At 35.7% G+C, this 25034-nt stretch overlaps 1 protein-coding gene and 1 pseudogene across 1 annotated transcript in view; both read right to left on the bottom strand.

Moving 5' to 3' along the window:
• SKIV2L2 (Ski2 like RNA helicase 2) overlaps positions 1–25034 on the bottom strand; it is a 127282-nt gene that overhangs the window by 12136 nt on the left and 90112 nt on the right. Inside the window, exons 21-25 of the mRNA XM_003133964.6 lie at positions 23758–23946; positions 18006–18169; positions 13261–13366; positions 9047–9103; positions 3195–3357 (exon numbers count right to left, since the gene is read on the bottom strand). Of these exons, the coding sequence (XP_003134012.3) occupies positions 3195–3357; positions 9047–9103; positions 13261–13366; positions 18006–18169; positions 23758–23946 (679 nt within the window). The remainder of the gene's footprint in view (positions 1–3194; positions 3358–9046; positions 9104–13260; positions 13367–18005; positions 18170–23757; positions 23947–25034) is intronic.
• On the bottom strand, positions 17231–17999 carry LOC100515804 (annotated as a pseudogene).

Below are 25034 nucleotides of genomic sequence, written 5' to 3'. Positions count from 1 at the left end.
TGTTAACTAACCCCAGCTCATGCTTGAAAAATACTTAAAACTACTTCTGAGGCTTGTGACAGGACATGATTAGGCACTTGACCATACATAGCACATTAAAAAGTTCCAATGCAGTCACTTTCTGCCTGTAAAAATAAAGACAGTATTCTATGGACTAGCGCTTTGATTATAGTATTTTCCAATTATATATAACATGTACAGTAACAAGATGAGCAGAGAATAGCTACTGTGGTGGGGAGACACAGTAGGAAAGAAAAAGAAAATACTATCCCCTAAATAAATCAAGATTCTCAGTTAATATTTTTTGCTGTTTAATTATATAATTTCACTTTTATTAGCTAATACATAGTCTATCCCAATTTTAGAAAGAAAAATCATAGCTGATATAATGGTACCATGAAAATTGCAATGATGTTAGACTCATTTCATGTTATAAAGTGAAACTTTCAATTTTCAAACTTTTTTTTTTTTTTTTTTTTTTTTTTTTTTGTCTTTTTGCCTTTTCTAGGGCCGCTCCTGCCACACATGGAGGTTCCCAGGCTAGGGGTCGAATCGGAGCGGTAGCCACCGGTCTACACCAGAGCCACAGCAATGCAGGATCCGAGCCACATCTGCAACCCACACCAAAGCTCATGGCAACGCCGGATCCTTAACCCACTGAGCAAGGCCAGGGATCAAACCCGTAACCTCATGGTTCCTAGTCGGATTCGTTAACCACTGTGCCACGACGGGAACTCCTCAAACTTAGATTTCTCAAGCAAATTGTGACATCAAAATAGCCCCAAAGAATTAAAAGGAGGCAAAATAGATTTCAGGAATGCTTGCATGCTATGAAAGCATCGACTCATAGGTGGGAGAGATACAAACTGTTTTCAGTTTTAGCAGTTTAGGATTTACCTTCCATACTGTGGTAACTTTCCCATTTAAGTACAAAGAAAACAAAAATAACCCACAAAGATGTTATAAGGCTTCCCTAGATTTCAGGTCTATAACTCCTTCATTTTTCATAAAACGAGCAAACAAAACAATAACTACTTTCTATTATGCACCACTACTGTTTTATGCCATTGTGTTTGCCTTCTCAGAGAAGCAGATATTATATAAACATGAGCTATAATAACAAGTCTTAGAATTTACGCACAGGACAGTCATTAGTTTCATCCTTTATGTTCCAAAAAGAAGTCAGACCCAAGAGTGGTGATGCTGTATTTGATTGCCTTTGTGTCTCTGAAACACACAAGCTGTCATATGTCTACCTGGGTTCCTGTGTGTTAAACAATGTTCACAAGTGAGGTGAGGATGTCATACTTTTCTCTTCTCACAGCCTCAACTGTAGCTATCCACCGTAAATTATTATCGACTTTTTACCATTCCTATAAGTATGGATTTCCAGTGGATGGATGGTATACTCTTTGGCAGTATTCAGGAAGTCTCTGGATGACCCAAAATTCAGGGAAAAAGTTTATGCTTCTTAGGTGGAATTATTGATTACCATCTGACTTGTAGTCACAGGGGCCAGAATTCAAATCGTAGTGCCATCATATACTATAAACTTCACTACCCTGGCCAATTATTTACCTTTTAAAAATCAGTCTCCTTATGCAAAGTGCAAATAAAATCTACTCTGGTGTGCTATTTTCATGGTTATATCTAAATTATATAAAACACTTATCAGCACAATGCCTGGCACACAGTAGTTACCCAATAAATAATGACCTTCCTAATAACAGAATATAGTATTCAGAAAAAAGATCTGGAGACCAATGATCATTTAATGAAAGATTAGAAATAAACTTTAGGGAAAGGACTAAACCAACAGACCATAATTAAAAAATAATATACTATAAACTAAATATTTTAAACTTTAAAACCTATAAGATGCAACAGAGTGAAGTAAAGGCTCAAAGTTGATTTCTCTTGCAGAGATGTTTAACCTATGCATCATAAAAGTTATTGATTCATAAGTTATCTATTAGTTTTTAATAGTATCAGGTAAGAAGCAAGGCAATACAAGGTGTGTTAAAAATATTATTTTTCTCAAAATAAACTAATAAGTAATGGTAGTATTTTAAATAGTCTTATAAGAGTTCCCATTGTGGCTCAGTAGTTAACAAATCTGACTAGGAGCCATGAACTTGCAGGTTCGTTCCCTGGCCTTGCTCAGTAGATTAAGGATCTGGCGTTGTCGTGAGCTGTGGTGTAGGTCGAAGATGCAGCTCGGATCCCACGTTGTTGTGGCTGTAGTGTAGGCTGGAGGCTACAGCTCCAATTTGATCCCTAGCCCAGGAATCTCCATATGCCGCAGGAGCGGCCCTAGAAAAGGCAAAAAGACAAAAAAAAAAAATTCTTACAATGATCTCTTTGAAGTCTAGTCTCATTTATTTTCAAGAAAGTTCAATATAAACACAATTCATTATACTTACATAAGCCAACCTTTTTGCAATAAATATAGCATTTCTTTTTTTTTTTTTTTTTTTTGCTATATTTATTTTTAGAGCCGCACCCACAGCACAGAGAGATTCCCAGGCTAGGGGCTGAATCAGAGCTATAGCTGCCAACCTACGTAACAGCCACAGCAACATAGGATCTGAGCCATGTCTGCGACCTACACCACGGCTCACAGCAACGCCAGATCCTTAACCCACTGAGTGAGGCCAGGGATTGAACCCGCAATGTCATGATTCCTAGTTGGATTCGCTTCCACTGTGCCACAACGGGAACTCCTAAATACAGCATTTCTATGTAGTTTTCTTTATATATTGTGCTTATAATTCCATTATAATTACTCTTTATATATTTCCTTTACCTTTATGTTTTCATTTAAAAATTTTCTTCAGTTGAGTAACATTTATTAGAAATGCAATGATGGACAGCACTTTCAGCTCTGCTGTTTTTCAGTAGAATTACAGAGCAAACCATCAGGTTATTACCAAGAGAATAAAACCAAAAGTAAAAATATCTACACAAGTAGAACTTACTGAGATCATTTGTTTACCAGTGATTGCAGAGACTCTGGTACAGGATTATCAACTGTTACAATGAGCAGACTGTGCTTATTAAATAATACAAAGGATTTGAGAAGAGTATTTTTAATCTACATAGGCAAAATATTATTCTTATTTAGTAAATTAATGCCACCCTAAGCATATTTCTTATATCAGAAAGAAACGTATGTATACAAAATTTAACCATACCTTCAAAGACATCTGTCATTTTGCAGATATGCGCAAATGTAGCTCCAGTTGCCCAGGTATATACTACATCCATTAAGTGAGGTTTAAATGAGCTTAGGTAAGTCTCCTCATCAATTTCCAATTTGGCTTCTGCTGAAACTTTTGCAATTCTTTTAGCACATTCCTTTGAAGATAAGAGATACACTTAAAATTTCTTTTTTTTTTTTTAAATAATGATCTTTCTTTTTTCAATTATAGCTGATTTACAGTGTTCTGTCAATTTTCCACTGTATAGCAAGGTGAACCAGTCACACATACATGTATACATTCCTTTTAGAATTTCTTACTTATGATTTCCCATATCACTTTTTCTTTAGGTTTCCAAAGTCAGTATTCTATAAGGTTTCTTTTTCTTTTAGGTAGCATGCCTACAATTTAGATATTCTGCTTCTAAGAAGCCACAGTGCCTGTTGCACTGTTGAGTGATCAAAGAGCAAAGCTTTAGCATTAAGAAAAACATATCAAAAGCATGATTTTTACCCAGTAATACTGTTTCTACAAAACCCAGAACTTGTCATTAAAACTATTCAAAAGTCACATTTCACTAGTCTTTAATTGTTTCATAAAAAAAAAGACAACAACAAAACAGACATAGGGAAACATAAATCCTATGGCAAAATGATGCTTTTCCCCCGACAATGCTTCAGTAAAAGTAAACCTTGGAGTTCATGCCGTGGCACAGTGGGCTAATAATCTGGCTTGTCACGATGGCGTTGGTGGTTGCCTATTCAATCGCCAGCCCAGTCTGGTACAGTGGGTTAAGGATCTGATGTTGCCACAGCTGTGGCATAGGCCATAGATGCACCTCAGATTCAATCCCTGGTCTGGGAACTAACATATATTGCAGGTATGGCCAGAAAAAGGAGAAAAAAAAAAAGTAAATCTTATTATTTTCTTTCCCTACATATAAGAATTAAGATTCATTCTTTTCTTCTTAGTAATCAAAATCATCAAAAACTCTTAGGCCTATAACAACTTTTCTGGTTCTGGAAGTTTAAATTTCTTAGTAAGATTAAGGAATGTTAAATGTTACATTAAAGGGGCCATTTTTAATGATTCATTCTTCATTCCTCTTTTTCAAAGTCACAGAGTTCATCTTTCCCTATCTTTCTAATGTTGAAAAGGTAGATAAAATCAGTTCTTCCTAAGAAAATAATAAAAGCAACAAATTCATTACTATAAGCTACTGTGGCTTTGAGAATCCAGCCACAGTAGATTATAGTACTTATAGCTTTTGCTATTTTCTTTTTTTTACAGCCACACTCTGTGGCATGAAAGTTCCCAGGCCAGGAATTGGAGCTGCTGCTGGCGCCTATGCCACAGTCATAGCAACACCAGATCAGAACCACATATGTGACCTACACTGCAGCTTGTGGCAACGCTGGGTCATTAACCTACTGGTGAGGCCAGGGATCAAACCCACATCCTTACAGAGACAATGCAGGTCCTTAACCTGCTGAGCCACAATAGGAACCCGAAAATAGATGCAGCTCCAATTTGATCCCTTACCTGGGAACTTCCACATGCCACAAGTGTGGCTCTAAAAAGACAAAAAAAAAAAAAAAAAAAAAAAAGCTAACTAAATCCATCAAGACGCCATTCCTTTTTTTTGGGCTATGCTTGTGGCATGTGTAAAATCCTCAGGCTAGGGACTGAATCTGAGCCACAGCAGTAACAATGTGTGTCCCTAGGCGACCAGGGAACTCCAAGATGCCATTCTTTTCTTTTCCTTTTTTTTTTTTTTTAATTTTCCCACTGTACAGCAAGGGGATCAAGTTATCCTTACATGTATACATTAAAATTACATTTTTTTCCCCCTACCCTTTGTTCTGTTGCAACATGAGTATCTAAACATAGTTCTCAATGCTACTCAGCAGGATCTCCTCGTAAATCTATTCTAAATTGTGTCTGATAAGCCCAAGCTCCCGATCCCTCCCATTCCCTCCCTCTACCATCAGGCAGCCACAAGTCTTTTCTCCAAATTCATGATTTTCTTTTCTGAGGAGATGTTCATTTGTGCTGGATATTAGATTCCAGTTATAAGTGATATCATATGGTATTTGTCTTTGTCTTTCTGGCTCATTTCACTCAGGATGAGATTCTCTAGTTCCATCCATGTTGCTGCAAATGGCATTATGTCATTCTTTTTTATGGCTGAGTAGTATTCCATTGTGTATATATACCACCTCTTCCGAATCCAATCCTCTGTCGATGGACATTTGGGTTGTTTCCATGTCCTGGCTATTGTGAATAGTGCTGCAATGAACATGCGGGTGCATGTGTCTCTTTTAAGTAGAGTTTTGTCCGGATAGATGCCCAAGAGTGGGGTCATGTGGAAGTTCTATGTATAGATTTCTAAGGTATCTCCAAACTGTTCTCCATAGTGGCTGTACCAGTTGACATTCCCACCAACAGTGCAGGAGGGTTCCCTTTTCTCCACAGCCCCTCCAGCACTTGTTATTTGTGGACTTATTAATGATGGCCATTCTGACTGGTGTGAAGTGGTATCTCATGGTAGTTTTGATGTGCATTTCTCTTATAATCAGCGATGTTGAGCATTTTTTCATGTGTTTGCTGGCCATCTGTATATTTTCCTTGGAGAACAGTCTGTTCAGTTGTTTTGCCCATTTTTCCATTGGTTGATTGGCTTTTTTGCTGTTGGGTTGTATAAGTTGTTTATATATTCTAGAGATTAAGCCTTTGTCCATTGCATCATTTGAAACTATTTTCTCCCATTCTGTAAGTTGTCTTTTTGTTTTCTTTTGGGTTTCCTTTGCTGTGCAAAAGCTTTTCAGTTTGATGAGGTCCCATGGGTTTATTTTTGCTCTAATTTCTATTGCTTTGGGAGACTGACCTGAGAAAATATTCATGATGTTGATGTCAGAGAGTGTTTCGCCTATGTTCTCTTCTAGGAGTTTGATGGTGTCCTGTCTTATATTTAAGTCTTTCAGCCATTTGGAGTTTATTTTTGTGCATGGTGTGAGGGTGTGTTCTAGTTTCATTGCTTTGCATGCAGCTGTCCAGGTTTCCCAGCAATGCTTGCTGAATAGACTTTCCTTTTCCCATTTTATGTTCTTGCCTCCCTTGTCAAAAGATTAATTGACCATAGGTGTCAGGGTTTATTTCCGGGTTCTCTATTCTGTTCCACTGGTCTGTCTGTTTTGATACCAGTACCTCACTGTTTTGATGACTGTGGCTTTGTAGTATTTCTTGAAGTCTGGGAGAGTTATGTCTCCTGCTTGGTTTTTGTTTCTCAGGATTGCTTTGGCGATTCTGGGTCTTTTGTTGTTCCATATAAATGTTTGGATTGTTTGTTCTAGTTCTGTGATAAATGTCATGGGTAATTTGATAGGGATTGCATTGAATCTGTAGATTGCTTTGGGTAGTATGGCCATTTTTACAATATTGATTTTCCCAATCCAGGAACATGGAATATCTTTCCTTTTCTTTACATCTTCTTTGATTTCTTTGATTAAAGTTTTATAGTTCTCGGCACATAGGTCCTTTACCTCTTTGGTCAGGTGTATTCCGAGGTATTTGATTTTGTGAGGTGCAATTTTAAAAGGTATCGTATTTTTGCATTCCTTTTCTAATGTTTCATTGCTGGTATAAAGAAATGCAACTGACTTCTGAATGTTAATCTTATATCCTGCTACTTTGCTGAATTTATTAATCAGTTCAAGTAGTTTTGGGGTTGAGTCCTTAGGGTTTTCTATGTATAGTATCATGTCATCTGCATACAGTGACAGTTTGATCTCTTCTCTTCCTATATGGATGCCTTTTATTTCTTTTGTCTAATTGCTGTGGCTAGGACTTCCAAAACTATGTTGAAGAGCAGTGGTGAGAGTGGGCATCCCTGTCTTGTTCCAGATTTGAGTGAGAAGGCTTTCAGTTTTTCTCCACTGAGTATTATATTTGCTGTGGGTTTATCATAAATGGCTTTGATTATATTCAGGAATGTTCCCTCTATACCCACTTTGGCGAGGGTCTTGATCATGAATGGATGTTGGACTTTGTCAAATGCTTTTTCTGCGTCCATTGAGATGATCATATGATTTTTGACTTTTCTTTTGTTAATGTGGTGTATGATGTTGATTGATTTGTGTATGTTGAACCATCCTTGTGAACCTGGGATGAACCCTACCTGGTCATGGTGTGTAATTTTTTTGATATGTTGTTAGATTCGGTTGGCTAAGATTTTGTTGAGAATTTTTGCATCTATATTCATCAATGATATTGGCCGATAGTTTTCTTTTTTGGAGTATCTCTGTCTGGTTTTGGAATGAGGGTGATGGTGGCACCATAGAATGTCTTTGGGAGTATTCTTTCTTCTTCAACCTTTTGAAAGAGTTTAAGGAGGATGGGCACCAATTCCTCTTTATATGTTTGATAAAATTCACCTGTTAAGCCATCTGGTCCTGGGCTTTTATTTGTAGGGAGTGTTTTTATGACATATTCAATTTCATTTCTAGTGATCGGTCTGTTCAGTTGGTCTGTTTCTGCTTGATTCAGTTTTGGCAGGCTGTAAGATTCTAGAAAATTGTCCATTTCTTCCAGATTGTCAAACTTATTGCCATATAGTTGTTCATTGTATTCTCTTATGGTTTTTTGTATTTCTGCTGTATCCGTTGTGATTTCTCCTTTTTCATTTATAATTTTGGTTATTTGGGTTCTTTCCTCTTTTTAGTGAGTCTGGCCAGGGGTTTGTCAATTTTGTTTAGCTTTTCCAAGAACCAGCTCTTGGTTTTATTAATTTTCTCTATTGTTTTTTGAATCTCTATTTTACTGATTTCTTCTTTGATCTTTATAATTTCCTTCCTCTGCTGACTTTAGGTCTTTTTTGTTCTTCTTTTTCTAGTTCGTTTAGGTGGAGGGTTAAGTTGTCAATTTGGGATCTTTCTTCTTTTTTGAGAAAGGCCTGTATTGCTGTAAATTTCCCTCTGAGCACTGCTTTTGCAGCATCCCATAGATTTTGAGAGGTTGTGTCTTCATTATCATTTGTTTCAAGGTATTTTTTTATTTCCTTCTTGATTTCCTCATTGACCCATTGGTTTTTTAGTAGCATGTTGTTTAGTCTCCATGTAGTAGGTTTTTTCTCTTTCTTCTCCCATGGTTGATTTCTTTTTTTTTTTTTTTTTTTTGTCTTTTGTCTTTTTGTTGTTGTTCTTGTTGTTGTTGCTATTTCTTGGGCCGCTCCTGCAGCATATGGAGGTTCCCAGGCTAGGGGTCGAATCGGAGATGTAGCCACCGGCCTATGCCAGAGCCACAGCAACGCGGGATCCGAGCCACGTCTGCAACCTACACCACAGCTCACGGCAACGCCGGATCGTTAACCCACTGAGCAAGGGCAGGGACCGAACCAGCAACCTCATGATTCCTAGTCGGATTCGTTAACCACTGCGCCACGACGGGAACTCCCCCATGGTTGATTTCTAATTTCATGGCACTGTGGTCAGAGAAGATACTTGAGATAATTTCTATGCTCCTAAATTTATTGAGGTTAGCTTTGTGTCCCAATATGTGGTCGATTATTGAGAATGTTCCATGAGCATTTGAGAAGAATGTGTATTCTGATTTTTTTGGATGTAGTGTCCTGAAGATATCAATTAAGTCTAACTTTTCTATTGTTTCCTTTAGGATCTCTGTTGCTCTAAGATGCCATTCTTAACACCAATGAAAACGATGAACGGCAGCTGCAGCTCCAATTCAACCCCTAGCCTGGGAACTTCCATATGCCACAGGTGCACTCCCCCCAAAAAAAGTTTATTTTACAATATACTATTCATAAAATACGTAATTCAAAAAAATCTTACCTGCATTTGACGAAGTGGTCCTGCTAACTGCTCTGTTAATTTGGGCATCTCACTAGACTATAAAAGAAAAGGAAGATTAGACATAAAATTCAAGTTTAAAATGCAGTGTATACTATCTGCTTTTACAAACAAAACTTTCATGATATCCATTAATTTCAAATTATAAAACCTTAGTCATTGGTATTTAGAATTTCTCAACTTTTAGTTTATATAAGCAAAATTACCACTCCTCTTATCCTAAATTATACTATTCTTTCTTACATATTACACTGCTACATTTGCAAAGTGTGCCAAACAAGCTATTTTCTGTGACCACAAATGGAATTGAAGGAGAGCAAATACTGTAAAACATGCATAGTTTAGTTATATCAACATTTATAAACTGTTGTATTATACTTTGATTTCTGAAAGTTTTGGCTTCTAGGCAACTCTCAATCTGTGGAAACTGAAGTAATGCCCTCAATTTTAATCTTACCCGGATAATTCTAGCTGTAACCACTTTTAGGATAGTTTGCATGAGTTACAGAGTTCTTAATATTGTTTTCCCTCTAGTGAAAAATCCATTAATTTCTCAATTAGAATAATAGGAGTTTCAGGTTTATTACTAACGAGTCAAATCAGCTTGGACAAGCTGAATTCTATGTGTTGATTTCTAATGCTGTCCAAGAGAAAGAAATGGTCAGATCCTCAAAACCTATAGGCTTGTAATTAGAATAGAGACATTATTATGGAACAAATTTTAACAAAAGTAGACTTAGTATACAAAAATAAAATGATACAAGAAAGGTACATATGTATGTATTCATGTATGTGTGAGACAGGATTTAAAGCAATTATAGGTGCATTTTTAAAAAGCAACTACAGGTTAGCTGAAATAGATTTGCCTTTATTTTTTCTTTTTGGCTGCATCCGCAGCATACAGACATTCCCAGGCCAGGGATCGAACCTGAGCCATAGCAGCAAGTGACCCAAGCTGCTGCAGTGACAACGCTGGATCCTTAACTTGCTGCACCACAAGGGAACTGTAATCTTTAACTTAAGCATCAGTATTTACATAGGGCTTGGTTTTGATCTATATCATGTAGCTACATATATTATGTAATATATCATGAACCAGATTGTCTCATTTCTGTTAAAAAAAATCAGAATGGATGATGAAAAAGCAAAATGGCCAAAATGAACTCAACATCTCAGTTTAATAGTGAAAAGTATTCAAGACCGTTCATGTCTTTGACATTGTGTCCAATCATGGTCAACAAATACTGATCACCTCCTCTTGCAGCCAGCTCTAAGTAGAAGGCACTAAGATAAGTGTCTTTTTAACAATACTTTTTCCACCAGGAATATGCATGGTTTGCTACTTATCTCTCTTCAGGTCTCAGTTCAAATTTCACTCTATCAGTGAAGCTTTTTCTAATCAACTTATTTAGAACAGTAACCCCAGCACCCCCAACAATTTATATCTACCTCCCCTGCTTCTTTTCTCCAAAACCCTCATCACCTTTCAACATACTATGTGTGTACTTTCTTTATTGTTTATCTTATGCACTAGCATACAAGTATTATGAAAGCAAAAATTTCTGGTGTTTCTCTAGTGCCTAGGTCTTTGCACTACATGCAGTGGGTGCTTAATAAATATTTGTAGATACTTGATATTTATATTATAATGACTGTGTGAAATCTTCAAATTTACTTTTAATGATATAAAATACAGAAGCCCAATTTTAGAAACAACACAAACACATTTCAATTAATTAATTAGTTATTTACACCACACCTATGGCATGTGGTAGTTTCTGAGCCAGGGATCAAACCTGCACTGCAGTTATAGCCTGTACCACTGCCGTGGCAATGCTCAATCTTTAACCTGCTGTGCCACACGGTAAGCTAGAAAGCATACTTTTAAAAGTATCAACAAAATTCCATGTGACTTTTGGTATAATTATCCATCTTGCTGTTAAAAGGCACTACCACAAAGACAAGGAAGAATTGATGACACTATATGTTACACAGTGTGGCTTCAGTAAACAAATCTTAACTACATATAGTGATATCCTGTCCCAAGATTTAAGAGTTGTGGTTTGGTTAAGCCCAACTCCTGTGAAGAGTTAACATTCCTGCTCTCTCAGAGGACAGGATTTTTGTAGTGCCAGTCACATCAATTAAAAAAAAAAAAAAAAAAAGCCAAACCTCTGGCCAGTCTCACCAAGAAAAGGAGAGAAAAACCCCAAATAACAAAATAAGAAATGATAAAGGAGAAATCACAACAGATAATGCAGAAATACAAAAAACCATAAAAGAATACTATGAACAGCTATATGTCAAAAAATTTGACAACCTAGAAGAAATGGACAACTTTCTAGACTTACAGCCTGCCAAAAGTGAATCAAGAAGTAGTAGATCAACTGAACAGACCAATCACTAGAAATGAAATTGAATATGTCATAAAAACACTCCCTACAAATAAAAGTCCAGGACCAGGTGGCTTCACAGGCAAATTCTACCAAACATACATACAGGAACTTATACCTATCCTCCTTAAACTTCTCCAAAAGGTTGAAGAAGGAGGAACACTTCCAAAAACATTCTATGATGCCACCATCATCCTAAAACTAAAACCAGACAAAGATACTATCAAAAAAGAAAATTATAGGCCTATGTCTTCGATGAATATAGATGCAAAAATTCTCAAATTCTCAAAATTTTAGCTGAATCCATCAACATATAAAAAAGGTCATACACCATGACCAAGTAGGATTCATCCCAGGTTCGCAAGGGTGGTTCAACATATGCAAATCAATCAACATCATACACCACATTAACAAAAGAAAAGTCAAAAACCACATGATCATCTCAACAGATGCAGAGAAAGCATCTGACAAAGTCCAACATCCCTTCATGATAAAAACTCTTACCAAAGTGGGTATAGAGGGAACATACCTTAACATAATAAAAGCCATTTAGGACAAAAACTCCTCAAACTGATCAACAAATTCATCTAAACCTTAGATCTGTTCAAAGAAAATTTGATGAACATTCTTAACAACTATCTTGGAAATTAATGCAATTGAAGTTTGAATCTAAGGAAACAGCCAAACACATAATATTTTGTAAGAAATGCATTCCTCATGTGCAAATTAAATTATTTCATAGGTGCATGGCAGGCATTCTTAGAAAAATATAAATAGTTTCTGGATAACTGCCATATTTGTTATCACTGCTACTATAGTTAAAATTCTAATTTCTAATCTGAGAACTGATAGAAAATACCTATCTACTTCAAAAAGTTATGTATTTGATCTCCTTAATAAGTAAGGAAATGCTTATTGGATAAACAGGTCAAAGGCAGAACTGAAAAGTGTCTTACACTACTTTTTTAAAGGTTAAACTAAGTGTGTACGGTAAAAGATTCTCTGAAAAATTATATAGCAACATTAAATTATTTTTAGAAGGTACATGCTCTTGTCCTACTCTTATTTTGTCAATTTCATATTCAATGAAAAAATAATTTGAAATATGAAACAAGCATTTTACTTTTTAAAGCAAATCATACTGCCTTATGGAATAAAGTATGATTAGTGTTCTTTTGGTGTTCTAGCCAGCACTTAATTACTGCTAAACCAGCAATGAGAATCATACACTATTACCTCAAATCTTGCCTGTGAAAACTAAGACTTCAGCATCTAGTGGAATAAGCTGCCTCATAGAATGTATATATGTATATGTATAATTGATTTACTTTGCTATATACCTGAAACTTACACAACCTTCTGAATCAACTATACTTCAATAAAATGTATTTCAAAAAAACAAAACAAAATTAAGAGAAGAGGTATTAATTTAATCTCACTCCCTTTTCATTTACTAGTTTTGATTAACTCTACCTTTTTTTTTTTCTTTCTAGGACTGTGCAACTAGGCCAGACCTTCAAATAATGCACTGAGTTACAGTGCAAATTTACGACTTGGAGTCTGATTAATGATGACTATCTAAATAAAATTCTACTTTACTCTCTTTTCTGGTAATATGCATTTAATTATTTCTCTCTTACTACTTTTGGGTTAAAGTTACACTGATTTCTAATTAACATTACCTATAATATGTAACTATGAAGTAATATTTTTATAATTTAAAAAAGATCCATAATAATATTAAAGTTAAGTTACAGGATAATGTGAACTGATAAATAAGAGATGCTAAACCTATTAACTTACATTTTCTTGAAACACAAAGCAGCTCAGCAGTGCCGTTGCCTGTTCTGCAGATAGGTCATTGAAAAGGCCATTGAACATCATCTCAGTTAGAAGGAGCTCATCAGCACTATACCACCACAAAAAAAGGGGTGTGGTGGGGGGAAAGAGAGAATAAACTTCATGTCAGAATATAAAAACATACATCTGTACCTACAGATCCTTAAGATATACTTTCAAATAAAATGCTATTTGACCATGAGTAGTAGATGAACTGATAAAGATCTATTTAACTAAGGAAATGGCAGTTCTTTATATTTACGAATATATAAATAATAAATACGAAATGAGTGTTTTAGATAAAAAGCCTACTCCAGCAAATATCAAAATGCACATAATTCATCAGAATAAAGAACCATTTAACTCTCAGAATACCAGAAAAAATAGGCATTACTATGTATTACCTAGGTTCAAGAAACTTTTTGTTTTCAACTCAATTCATTTTTGATTATTCTACAAATAATTTAAAAAAATAAAAATAATGGAAAACAACTTTATTAGAAATCTTAATTAGAATACACCCATAGCAAATACACATTTTATCCACAATTTCCTAGTGTTAAGCATGTAACAGGAGTTCCCGATGTGGCGCAGTGGTTAAAGAATCAGACTAGGAACCATGAGGTCGAGGGTTCGGTCCCTGCCCTTGCTCAGTGGGTTAACGATCCGGCGTTGGCGTGAGCTGTGGTGTAGATCGCAGACATGGCTCAGATCCCGCGTTGCTGTGGCTCTGGCGTAGGCTGGCAGCTACAGCTTCGATTCGACCCCTAGCCTGGGAACCTCCATATGCCGAGGGAGCGGCCCAAGAAATGGCAAAAAGACAATTAAAAAAAAAAAAAAAAAAAAGAATATAACAAATTGCTACTCATCAACTGTCATCATGAATCTGAAGTATACCCAACAATCCGATTTCAAACATATCTTTGAAAGGTACTAGCTTATCATTATTTATGTTTCTTTGTGCACTCGCATAGTCACAATGTACTACTGACTTCAGATTTTAAATCCATCTATTTTAGGTTCAAGGATATCATTATTTTTGGTTCTTCTTTTGTATTATCTAAATATAATATTTTAAAAGACTTTGACATCATAATTTCACTGATGAGGGAAAGGCCATATTCTTTGCTCTGTAGTTGTACAACATTTTCGCATTCAGTTTTATATTATAAAGACAACAGACTTACATTATAAAGATCAGAATGATCAACCCAATAAATAGTTTTCATCTCTTCATCATCTGTTTCTTTTCATTTTTTTTTTTTTTGTATTTGACTAAGAATTATATCAAGGAAAATTTACCAGACAAATCACAAAAGATGAAAGGTAGAGTTACAAGTCCTTTTTAGCAAAATAAGATGGTCCAAGCTCTTATCACAAAATATCACATAACTAAATCCTTTCTACTAAATAGAAAAGTGAGTAAAATAATAAAAATCTTACATTTTTCCATTATTTTTCCCTTTGCCATAATGGATGAAAAATGAAAAATTTCTGAATTCTGTGTTTAATGAAAGCAGACTACAATGATGGTATCTGTAAAAGTCTATAATCAAGGTTCCATAAATTATCTTACATTTATAAAAGAGTTTAATGGATCCATGCAGTAACTGAAAGGTTATTACCCTTATTAAAAAACAGAAATCTTTCTTATTTGGAGAAGATTTCTAAAAAATAATAAAGTCATGAACTATCAACATTTACAAATAGTAATAACTACTCAAAATAAAGTAAAAACTAAATTTGGGTTCCTAGTAGTAAACAAGAGGTAAGTAAAGCCTACTGAACAAAAATACAAATAAAGCAAGACTACTTCTGTAGTCAAATGTGGGAGGTAGACAAGAAAGACAATAATCACAGGACAACAATTTAACAGACAATTATATAGGCAATTACTCAAAACAGTTAAGGAGCCTAAAATCAAACTGAAGAAACTAAAAGCAAATTTCAGAAGATCTTGAGAAAAATATGTAGGGAGTGCAATAGGGAATGAGGGAAAGATCATGGTAAATGAAGAAACATCATGTGTAAGATATGGCAACAGACAAGATAGAGAGGGAAAGGCAAGAATACACTAAATTATGGAATACATTCTAAAAGCAATATGGAATCACTGAGAGTTACCTAAGAATGCCATGCTTTAGAAAGAAGATTCTGAAAGCAAGGGTATAAATATGGGTTATAGAGACAATAAGATAAGATAGGAGATAATAAGACAATAATAATAATAATAATAAGATAATAAGACAATAAGATAATAAGATAATAAGACAATAAGATAAGATAGGAGATAATAAGATAATAAGATAGGAGATAATAAGATATAAGATACAAGATATAAGATAGGAGGCAATGAATAGTCGGGAGGGCTACTGTGGCACTTTAGGCAAGAAACAATGAAGGATGCACCTTAGTCAGTGGGAATAGTTAAAACAGCATGGTGGTAAGAAGAGAAAACAATCAAGAAGTTGTGGGAAGAGAGGGAGAAGAGAGAAGGAATCTATGATGAGAGAAGGATGATGCCTCAGTTTTTGCCTTTAGTGGTTAGATCTTATTCATTATTTAGCAAGACAGACCAGAGGGTGAACTGTGGGGGAAAAGTTAAGTATTTTGATATGTGACACTGTAATCCCTATTTCTAAATATTCTTTCTTCCAAGACAAAATAAATCTAGTTATAGGTACCTAAGAGAAATTAGTTTCTATATTAATTATTAAATACCATATAACATTACAAAGAAATAATTACAATAACATTAACTTTGGCATTTAAATCAGCAGTCTGATAGTAGTTGAGATTTAAACTGGGGCAAATTTTTAACCTTATGGTGCCTAGGGTTCCTTAATTACAAAGTAGGAAAGCTTAATTTATCACAAGTTAAAGACAACTACAATCCTGTGGGACAGATCTAACAGGAGGAAATGTTTAATTTGGCTTGCACAGAGACTTCAGAATTTTGAAATAGTTTATGAACATTTAAAAATCAAGATATTTTCACCTAAAAATTCTGGATTTGGGGGTTTTCCACGTTGAAAACTCTGATACCACATTATTCTGTAATAACTAATTGGAGCTGGGTAGTTGCTGTTCCTTTTTGGTGGCCAAGAATTGTCCTATGTGCCAAAGAATCTTGGCCCCTATAGACATTTGAATTCATATCTAAACTAGATGATCAGTAAGAACAATATGAATAAGACTTCATCAGGAATGGCCAAAACCACATAAAAAGATAATTTTCTGGTCCCATCAATTATGGCTTTCGTGAAGCCATAAAAACTTTCAAAATGTCTTTTATGGACTCACAGAAAATAATGGTCATGACTATGTCAAAACATGTATCTTCAAAATGTTGGTAGTAATGTGTGACACTGAGCCAGAACCATCCAAAGGGCCCTTCTAGAAATTTGTGACCCACATAAAACAACCAGAAGAACGAAATGACTGTTACTTTAAGTTATTTAGTTCTAAGGTTATTTGTAATGTGGCAAGATTATCAAAACAGAGAATATCTTGTATACAATTTTAAAAGCTCATATTCACTTTTAAGTTGTAGCCTATAAAGTGCTATATTCTAATAGCCTACTGTTAGCCCAAAACATTACATTAAAAAGGGTAATGATTATTAGACTGAGTTTCAAAATGGGAAAATGCTCAAAATTGTAAAAAAAAAAAAAAAAAAAAAAGAAAGTATACAAAATCATGTATAAACTAAGATTACAATTTTTTTGGCTTTTTGATTTTTTTACTACTCAAAAAAGCTTCATTTTTCTTGTCTTTCTGCCATTTTCTTGGGCTGCTCCCATGGCATATGGAGGTTCCCAGGCTAGGGGTCTAAACAGAGCTGTAGCTGCCGGCCTACGCCAGTGCCACAGCAACACAGGATCCGAGCCGCGTCTGCAACCTACACCACAGCTCACGGCAACGCTGGATCCTTAACCCACTGAGTGAGGCCAGGGATCGAACCCGCAACCTCATGGTTCCTAGTCGGATTCGTTAACCACTGAGCCACGACGAGAACTCCAAAAAAACTTCATTTTTTTTTTATTTAGCTTTCTGACTCTGTGCTTGTGCTTTCAACACTTTCACAATGATTTCCTGCTCCTCGATAAGGAAGGTGTGCTTGATTCTGTCCCGGACACATTTTTAGCACACATGGAACCACCATAGGCCCAGCTAACGTGTTTTTTCATTTTAGACAATCTCAAAAGAACTTCAGGTCTCACAGCACAAACTCCTCGAAGCTGGCCTGGGCACACGCCACATGCATATTTTGGTGCTTTCCCAACTTTCTTGGTATAAAGGTAAACAATTTGATTACCAGGGTTTTGGGACAGCCTGGTTTTATTAGATGCTGTGTTGTAGGATGGCCTACGATGGTATGCCAATCGCTGGACCATTCATTGTGAATGCTTCTGGATACCGTGCCCATAAGAGGAGTAAGATTACAATTATTTAAGAATGCCACAATGCATTAAAATAAAGAAAAAGGAAATACATGAAAATGCTAATAGTTTGTGTTAATTATTGGGATTAAAGAGAATTTTATTCTCCCTTTCTAATTTCTCAACTTCATGGTCAACACCTGTATTTTAATATGGGAGGTATTGTACACACTCTAAAGATAACTCTTTTTCCAAAAGACTAAAAGCTCTCATTTAAAAAACAGTATCCCATTTTAAAATCAGTTTTCTAGAATAACCAAGTTTTACCTGCTTATTTCACAAGCCACTCGTCCTTTCATCTCTATGACATCAGAAGAAGTAGCAAATCCCAACCTCCTTAAAACACGTTTGCGACATTTGAGTTCATCCATTTGTAAAACAGTTCTTGCCTTCTTCAGTTCTCGCTTTGCAGATTTAATATCTATTGCAATCTAAGGTATATAAAAGTATAAAGGGAGTTCAATAACAAAGTAAACAAAATAAAACAACATTTAGTCATGAAACAAAAAATATGGTATTTGGGAAGGGGGAAGGGGAGCATAGGAGTTTCTTAGATACTACCCCAGGATATTACATAAGAGGAATGATATATCTGAGGTTATTAAATACTAGCAAAAATGTTAAATATATGAGAAATATAAAATATCCATTTGAAAAATTTGAAGCAGAGTAAGGAGATTGAGAAATTGTTAAAAGCTTAAAAGTTGGAGAACAGATCACTGTTCTTACTTAAATGAGGAGGGGTAAAGAAGAAGGTTTAGAAGGAGAGAAGTGAGCTGGATAGCCATAAACTAAATGAGGTAACCTGCAGGAGGCAGAAAAAGTCAGTGTGAATTAAGACAGGCCCTCCATTTGCATTTGATACTCATGGTACTAAAGTAGCAGACACATCAGCTCCAGGTTTTCATCCTTAGGAAATTAGGAGGTAACTCAGAAAATAATAAAAGAAAGATGACAGTCTACTAATCTTATTTCTTAGCTACTTATATTTCCCTTATATGCCCTGAAAAGTGTTCCTTCTCTTTGCCCTCAAATTGTATTACCAATCTGCCTAAGCTGGAAATAGATTTAGCAAAGAGAACAGGTCTTTATAGACATAGATGAAAGCTTAAAAGGAAAACATTATTTTGAGGTCATTCTTTAGAGCGGATGAGTTTTGAAATTCCATTCACCAGTAAATACTACATACTTTTCCACTGAGACACAGGATGACCAGTACAAAAGCAAGAAAACAAAGATGGGATCCTGAAGTGAGGCCTGAAGTTCAGAAAAGCAATGAAAGAAAAGTTTAGGGACTGAGAAGCTGAAATTCAGAAACTCTGGAATTTTGCAGATGATTTATTCAACTGAGTAGAATAAATTTTAAAGGTAATGATGGTGGTCAGGAACTGATATTTATCAATAGCTAACTATGTATCCTCTTTCTTGCAGTACTTTACATCATTTCACTCAATTCTTACAGCAATATGAGTTAGGTAACTAATATTAAACGTATATTTTACAGATGAGAAAACCAAGGCAGAGAGAGATCACCAAGCAGACTGGTCAGGAACACAGAGCTAGAGCTAGCAAGTAATAAAAGATGGGATTCAAACTCAAGCTATCAGACTCTAGAAACTAAACTCTTACCAATTATTTACACTGCTATGAACAGATACGTTGTCACAATGCTAGGAGGACAAGAGCAATGTTTTCTATGTTCAAATACACTATGCTACCTAGCATGATTTATCAGAAAAATAATTGTCTTCTAAAGTATCATTGAAAATGCCCATTTATTAGCACAAAAGACTGTATTAAGAATCCAGGAGTTCCCGTCGTGGCGCAGTGGTTAACGAATCTGACTAGGAACCATGAGGTTGCGGGTTCGATCCCTGCCCTTGCTCAGTGGGTTAACGATCCGGCGTTGCCGTGAGCTGTGGTGTAGGTTGCAGACGCGGCTCGGATTCCGCGTTGCTGTGGCTCTGGCGTAAGCCGGTGGCTACAGCTCCGATTCAACCCCTAGCCTGGGAACCTCCATATGCCGCGGAAGCGGCCCAAGAAATAGCAACAATAACAACAACAACAACAACAAAGACAAAAAGACAAAAAAAAAAAAAAAAAAAGAATCCAGAGGCATACAAAGCTTACTAGGTTGGTGGAAGGGAGCCTACTAGTTAAGATTTTTATCTCAATAATTTTTATATTGATTACATGTTGAAATGTATTTTGGAAGTATTGAGTTACATAAAAATCTCATGAAAATTAATTTCACCTGTTTCTTTTCAATTTTTTAATAATGTGGCTACTGAAGAATTTAAAATCATATAAGTGGCTTGTATTAATTTCTATTGGATGATGCTGTTCTAGATCTATTTCTATATACTTTAAAAGAACGTAGATATCCACGAGTACATAGATATAGGGGCTTTTCTCACTGAAGTGAGATCATCCTCCTTTTCCATTCAGTATATTAGGACCTTTCCCCAAAAAAGCATATATAAATTTACCTCTTTCTTATTAATGGCCATACTGACACCCATTGAGTGGATGCGCATAACTCACACATATCTAATTCTCTACTGAAGAACAATGAGGTTGTTTATCACCATTTGCTTTTCAAACAATACTACAAGAACATCCTTGTACTGCCTCACTTTGCAGTTTCAGTCCTAGAGGGTGGGAAACCTGGGTCAGAAGGTGTGAGCAATTAAAATGCTGACAGCTGAGGGGTCAGATTTTGAAGACTTCCTACGCAGGGATAAGGGATATCAAATTCATCTTGCAGTCACTAGGAGGTCATAAGAAGACTTGTTTTTTTCCCCTAACTTCTTAACTCTTTGTAGTTTTCTTTCATAAAAACATGCAATATAAGAAGTTCCCATTGTGGCTCAGGAATAATGAACCAGACTTGTGTCCCTGAGAACACAGGCTCAGTCCCTGGCCCTGCTTAGCAGGTTAAGGATCCAGCGTTGCCATGAACTGCAGTGTAGGTCACAGACACAGTTCAGATCCGGCATTGCTGTGACTGCAGACTTTGTGGCAGCTGCACCTCTAATTAGACCCCTAGCCTAGGAACTTTCATATGCCGTAGGTGCAGCCCTTAAAAAAAAAAAAAAGAAAAGAAAAAAAAAGCAATATAAGCACATTACAGACAACGGGGGTAGGGAGGCACAGACCTACTATAGTTTCACTGTCCAAATACACCTTCTTAAGGTTTTCCTTTCAGTCTTTTCCAGTGTATGTTTTTACTTTGCCTAAACTGTAATCATAGTCCACATTGATTTTAGGTCCTGTTTCTTAAATTTAATGCTTCTACATAAGTATTTTTTCCATGTATTGCAATCTTCAGTTTATTTAGCCAGTCTTTCAACCAGACATGAGGGCCTTTTCCTATATTTGAGTAACTCAGCCTCCCTCTGTGGCTTCAAACCACCTTCTCCATGGTTGGTTTCCTGTCACCACTCAACCAAACTCAAGTCTCTCCATTCTTGTGTTATGGAATTGTTAAGGATGACGCTCTAGTGGCCACATAGGGGATAACTGGGAGAAGGGAGGGAGCTGATGCAATGGGCCTCGTGAGAGATGAGCAGGCCAGGATCACAAGAGTCTAAAGCTTTCTGTGTTTCAGTTTCCTCATCTTGAGAAGAAATCTTCATGGTGGGCCAAAGCACGGCATCGTGTCCTACATGTTCCCTGAGAACACACTTGCTGTGCCCAATGTGGCACAAGGCCACATCATGATAGTTCACAAAAGGCTAGAAAGAGACAGTGCTGTACAACTATGACTGAACAAATTATTCTATTAAGCCGAGTTTCTATTCATATTGTTTATTTAATAAATACTAAGCATCTACTTTATAAAAATAGATCGTTATGGGAGATATGGGAGAACACAAATAAACTAAAGAGAAACACCTGAAAATAATGACCTTAAAATCTAGTTTGTGGGACAGGAAGACAAACGTGATAAAAGTGGCATATGATAAAATTTGAAAAATGTTAATAGCAAGGAGCTATAAGCTTCAAGGAGCAAGTGACATTTATATGCACAAAAGATTCTAGATGAAGACAAGTGGATAGTGGAAAGAAATGTATTCACTTCAAAAAGCTTTTTCTAAATCCATTATTCAGAATGGCTTTAAGAATGCTTTTACTGGTTAGAGAATATAGTTAGTTACCCTAAAATTGTGTACTTCATATCCTGGGATAGCTATACTTAAAAATACAGCCAGTGGAGTCCTCTTGTGGTGCAGCAGGGTTAAGGAGCTGGTGCTATCACTGCAGTGGCTCAGGTCACTGCTACGGTGGGGGTTCAATCCCTGGCCTGGGAACTTCCACATGCTGTGGGCACAGCCAAAGAAAAAAAGAAAGAAAAAAATAAAATAATTCCTCCTCAAAAAACAAACACCACCCCCCTCCAAAACTGACAATAACAAATGTTGGTGAGTATGTGGAGAAACTGAAACCCTAATAAATTGCTAGTGAGAATGTAAAGTGGTATAGCCACTTTGGAAAACACTTTGGCAGTTTCTCAAAAAATTAAACATAGGAGTTACCGTGTGGCATAGTGGGCTAAGGATCCAGCACTGTCACTGAAGCAGCTCGGGTGATTGCTGTGGTGCACATTCAATCCCTGGCCCAAGAATATCCACATGGCACAAGCACACCCCCGTCCCCCTCCAAAAAGTTAAACATAGAGTTTACTTTATGACCCACAATTCTACCCAATTCCACCTAAGAGAAATGAACATGTCCATACAAAAATTTGTACTCAAAATGTTTATAGCAGTATTATTCATAATAGTCAAAAAGCAGAAAAACTCCAAATTATTTTTGCTTTGATTTAATGATTTATTATTGAAAATCTTGGAATCTAAAGAATCATTACACAGTTTGATGTTGCAAACTTTTAAAATGCCTTGGAGTTCCTGTCGTGGCTTAGAGGAAACGAATCTGACTAGCATCCATGAGGACGCAGGTTCAATCCCTGGCCTCACTCAGTGGATTAAGTATCTGGCATTGCCGTGAGTGTGGTGTAGGTCGTAGATGTGGCTTGGATCCCAAGTTCCTGTGACTGTGACATAGGCCCGTAGTTACAGCTCCAATGGGACCCCTATAGCCTGGGACCCTCCATATGCTGTGGTGTAACCCTAAAACACAAAAAACAAACCAATAAAATAAAATAAAATAAAATAAAAACAATAAAATGCCTTGCACTTAGGAAAGTTTTGCTGTAGAAGGAATATATAAAAATACATATATATATATATATATATCTCTCCCCTCAGTAATTCTGACACATTTACCAGTAGCGAATTATAATTTTCGATTGAAGTTTTCCTTATCTGCATAGTTGATGAAAAATCCTTTGGAAAGGCATACAAATTGTTATTTGTCCTGAGAAAAGGATATTTAAGAATGTAAATATTCATAGATGAGGTAGAGTCATCTATCTTTATTAGTCTCCCACCAAAAACAGAATAGGTAAAACTCCAAATGTTCACCAACTGATGAATGTTAAGTACAATGTGATATATACATACAATGGATTATTTTCCAGCCATAAACAGGAATAAAGTACAAGTTCCTGCTACAATATGGATGAACCATGAAGACAATATGTTTAGTGAAAAACGGAGACATACAAGCCAGATACTGTATGACTTAATTTATATGAAATCTCCAGAAGGGACAAATCCATAGAGGCAGAAAGTAGACTGCCAGGGGTTGGAAGGTAGGGAAATGTGCAATGATTGGAGTGATGAAAATGTGCTGGATAATGGTAATACCTGCAGATATCTGTGAATATATTAAAAACCACTGAAGTGGATGCTTTAAAATGTTATGCTATGGGGATGACATCTCAAAGTGATTAACTTTTTCTTTCCTCTAAAGAGTTGATAGTTCACTTTAAAGATAGATAGACATTTTGCTATTTAGCTGATCAAACCAACAGGAAAAGCAAGTGAAAAATATATACTAATTCACTTAGTGAAATACATAGACTTCTATGATAAAAAATAAGTTTTAGCCATACCTGTGCTTTTTTTTCACAAAGCGTATACACAGTTTCCAAATTTGGATCATTGTGAAGTGGATGAGAATACATTCGATGCTCAAAAGCCTCTACTTTCTGGATGACTTTTTTCAGTCCTTGATCTTGTATGCCCATGTCATCAATAGGATCTAATAAGGGAACACCATCAGGAAAGCGTTTCTGAACTTCCTGAAACAAAATATTTAAAATTTATTTTTTTATCTCACAGACAAAATTAGTTAAGACTAAACTATATCAATATCTCTTTTTATGTTTTTTCTATGCACATAGAAATGTATTATAATTTTCAAATGATTCTAATATTTAAAGATGAATAGTTCTGGATGTGGTATAACTTACTGATAAAACTCATCATTGTATTTTTAGGTTGTTGTAACTTCTTGGCATTATAAATAATCCTGTATTGAACATCTCAAGAGCAAACTATCTTCAATTTTCTGATTACTTCCTTGGGGCTGATTTCTAGAGAGGGCACTACAGAGAAGAAAGATAAAGGGTCCAGATACCTAATTTTTTCTCTTTTTTAAACATGATTTATAATGAAAATATGAGTTCAGAGAAGAGACAGGTCACTATTGGCTGGTATCCCACTGGAAGATTTTCAGGGTCTTGGATAAGCATTAAGGTAATATAGGATTTGGCCAGTTAGAAATCAAAGGAAAAAAAAAAAAAGGAGGTTACTGACAAAGAAATTCTGTAAAACTGTCCAGAGAATTATTCACTTCAGAAAGCCCACTATGGACCACAGCTTAAAAATTCCTAGTCTATACTGAAAGCATCCTGTTTTCTGAGATTCATATATATATATATATATATATATATATATATATAGCCTTTGCTATATAGTAAATTCAAATATTTATTGACTAAATAACAAAGTTCTTTTTTATTTTCCAACTGGAAAATAAAAGTTTCTATAAAGTCTTAATTTTTCCTATTTTAAAAAGTATTTCATCCATGTATAAAAGATACTGTGAATAAAAGTCTTGGTATATGATTTTATACATAAAACTTTTAATAGTCTATAGTTATTTTCACTCATTTTTTAACATACAATAGTGGCCACTTGTTCCTTTGTGAGCCCCTCTTTTAGACTGACTTTGTTGGTAGATCCACAGAGAGGCCTGACTATATACAGATCTGCTGCCAATATTTTTGTTAAAAATAGCTGCTACAGTTGGTAGTGTTTATAGTTTTTCTGAAAGAAAGCAATATATTTAAAAGCATTTCAGGTGCCTTGTTATAAACCCTGTTTT

The sequence above is a fragment of the Sus scrofa genome, chromosome 16 (genome assembly GCF_000003025.6).
Source record: "Sus scrofa isolate TJ Tabasco breed Duroc chromosome 16, Sscrofa11.1, whole genome shotgun sequence".
NCBI classification, from domain to species: Eukaryota; Metazoa; Chordata; class Mammalia; order Artiodactyla; family Suidae; genus Sus; species Sus scrofa.
Note: the sequence above shows the minus strand (reverse complement) of the source record. Positions and strands in the feature narration are given on the sequence as shown.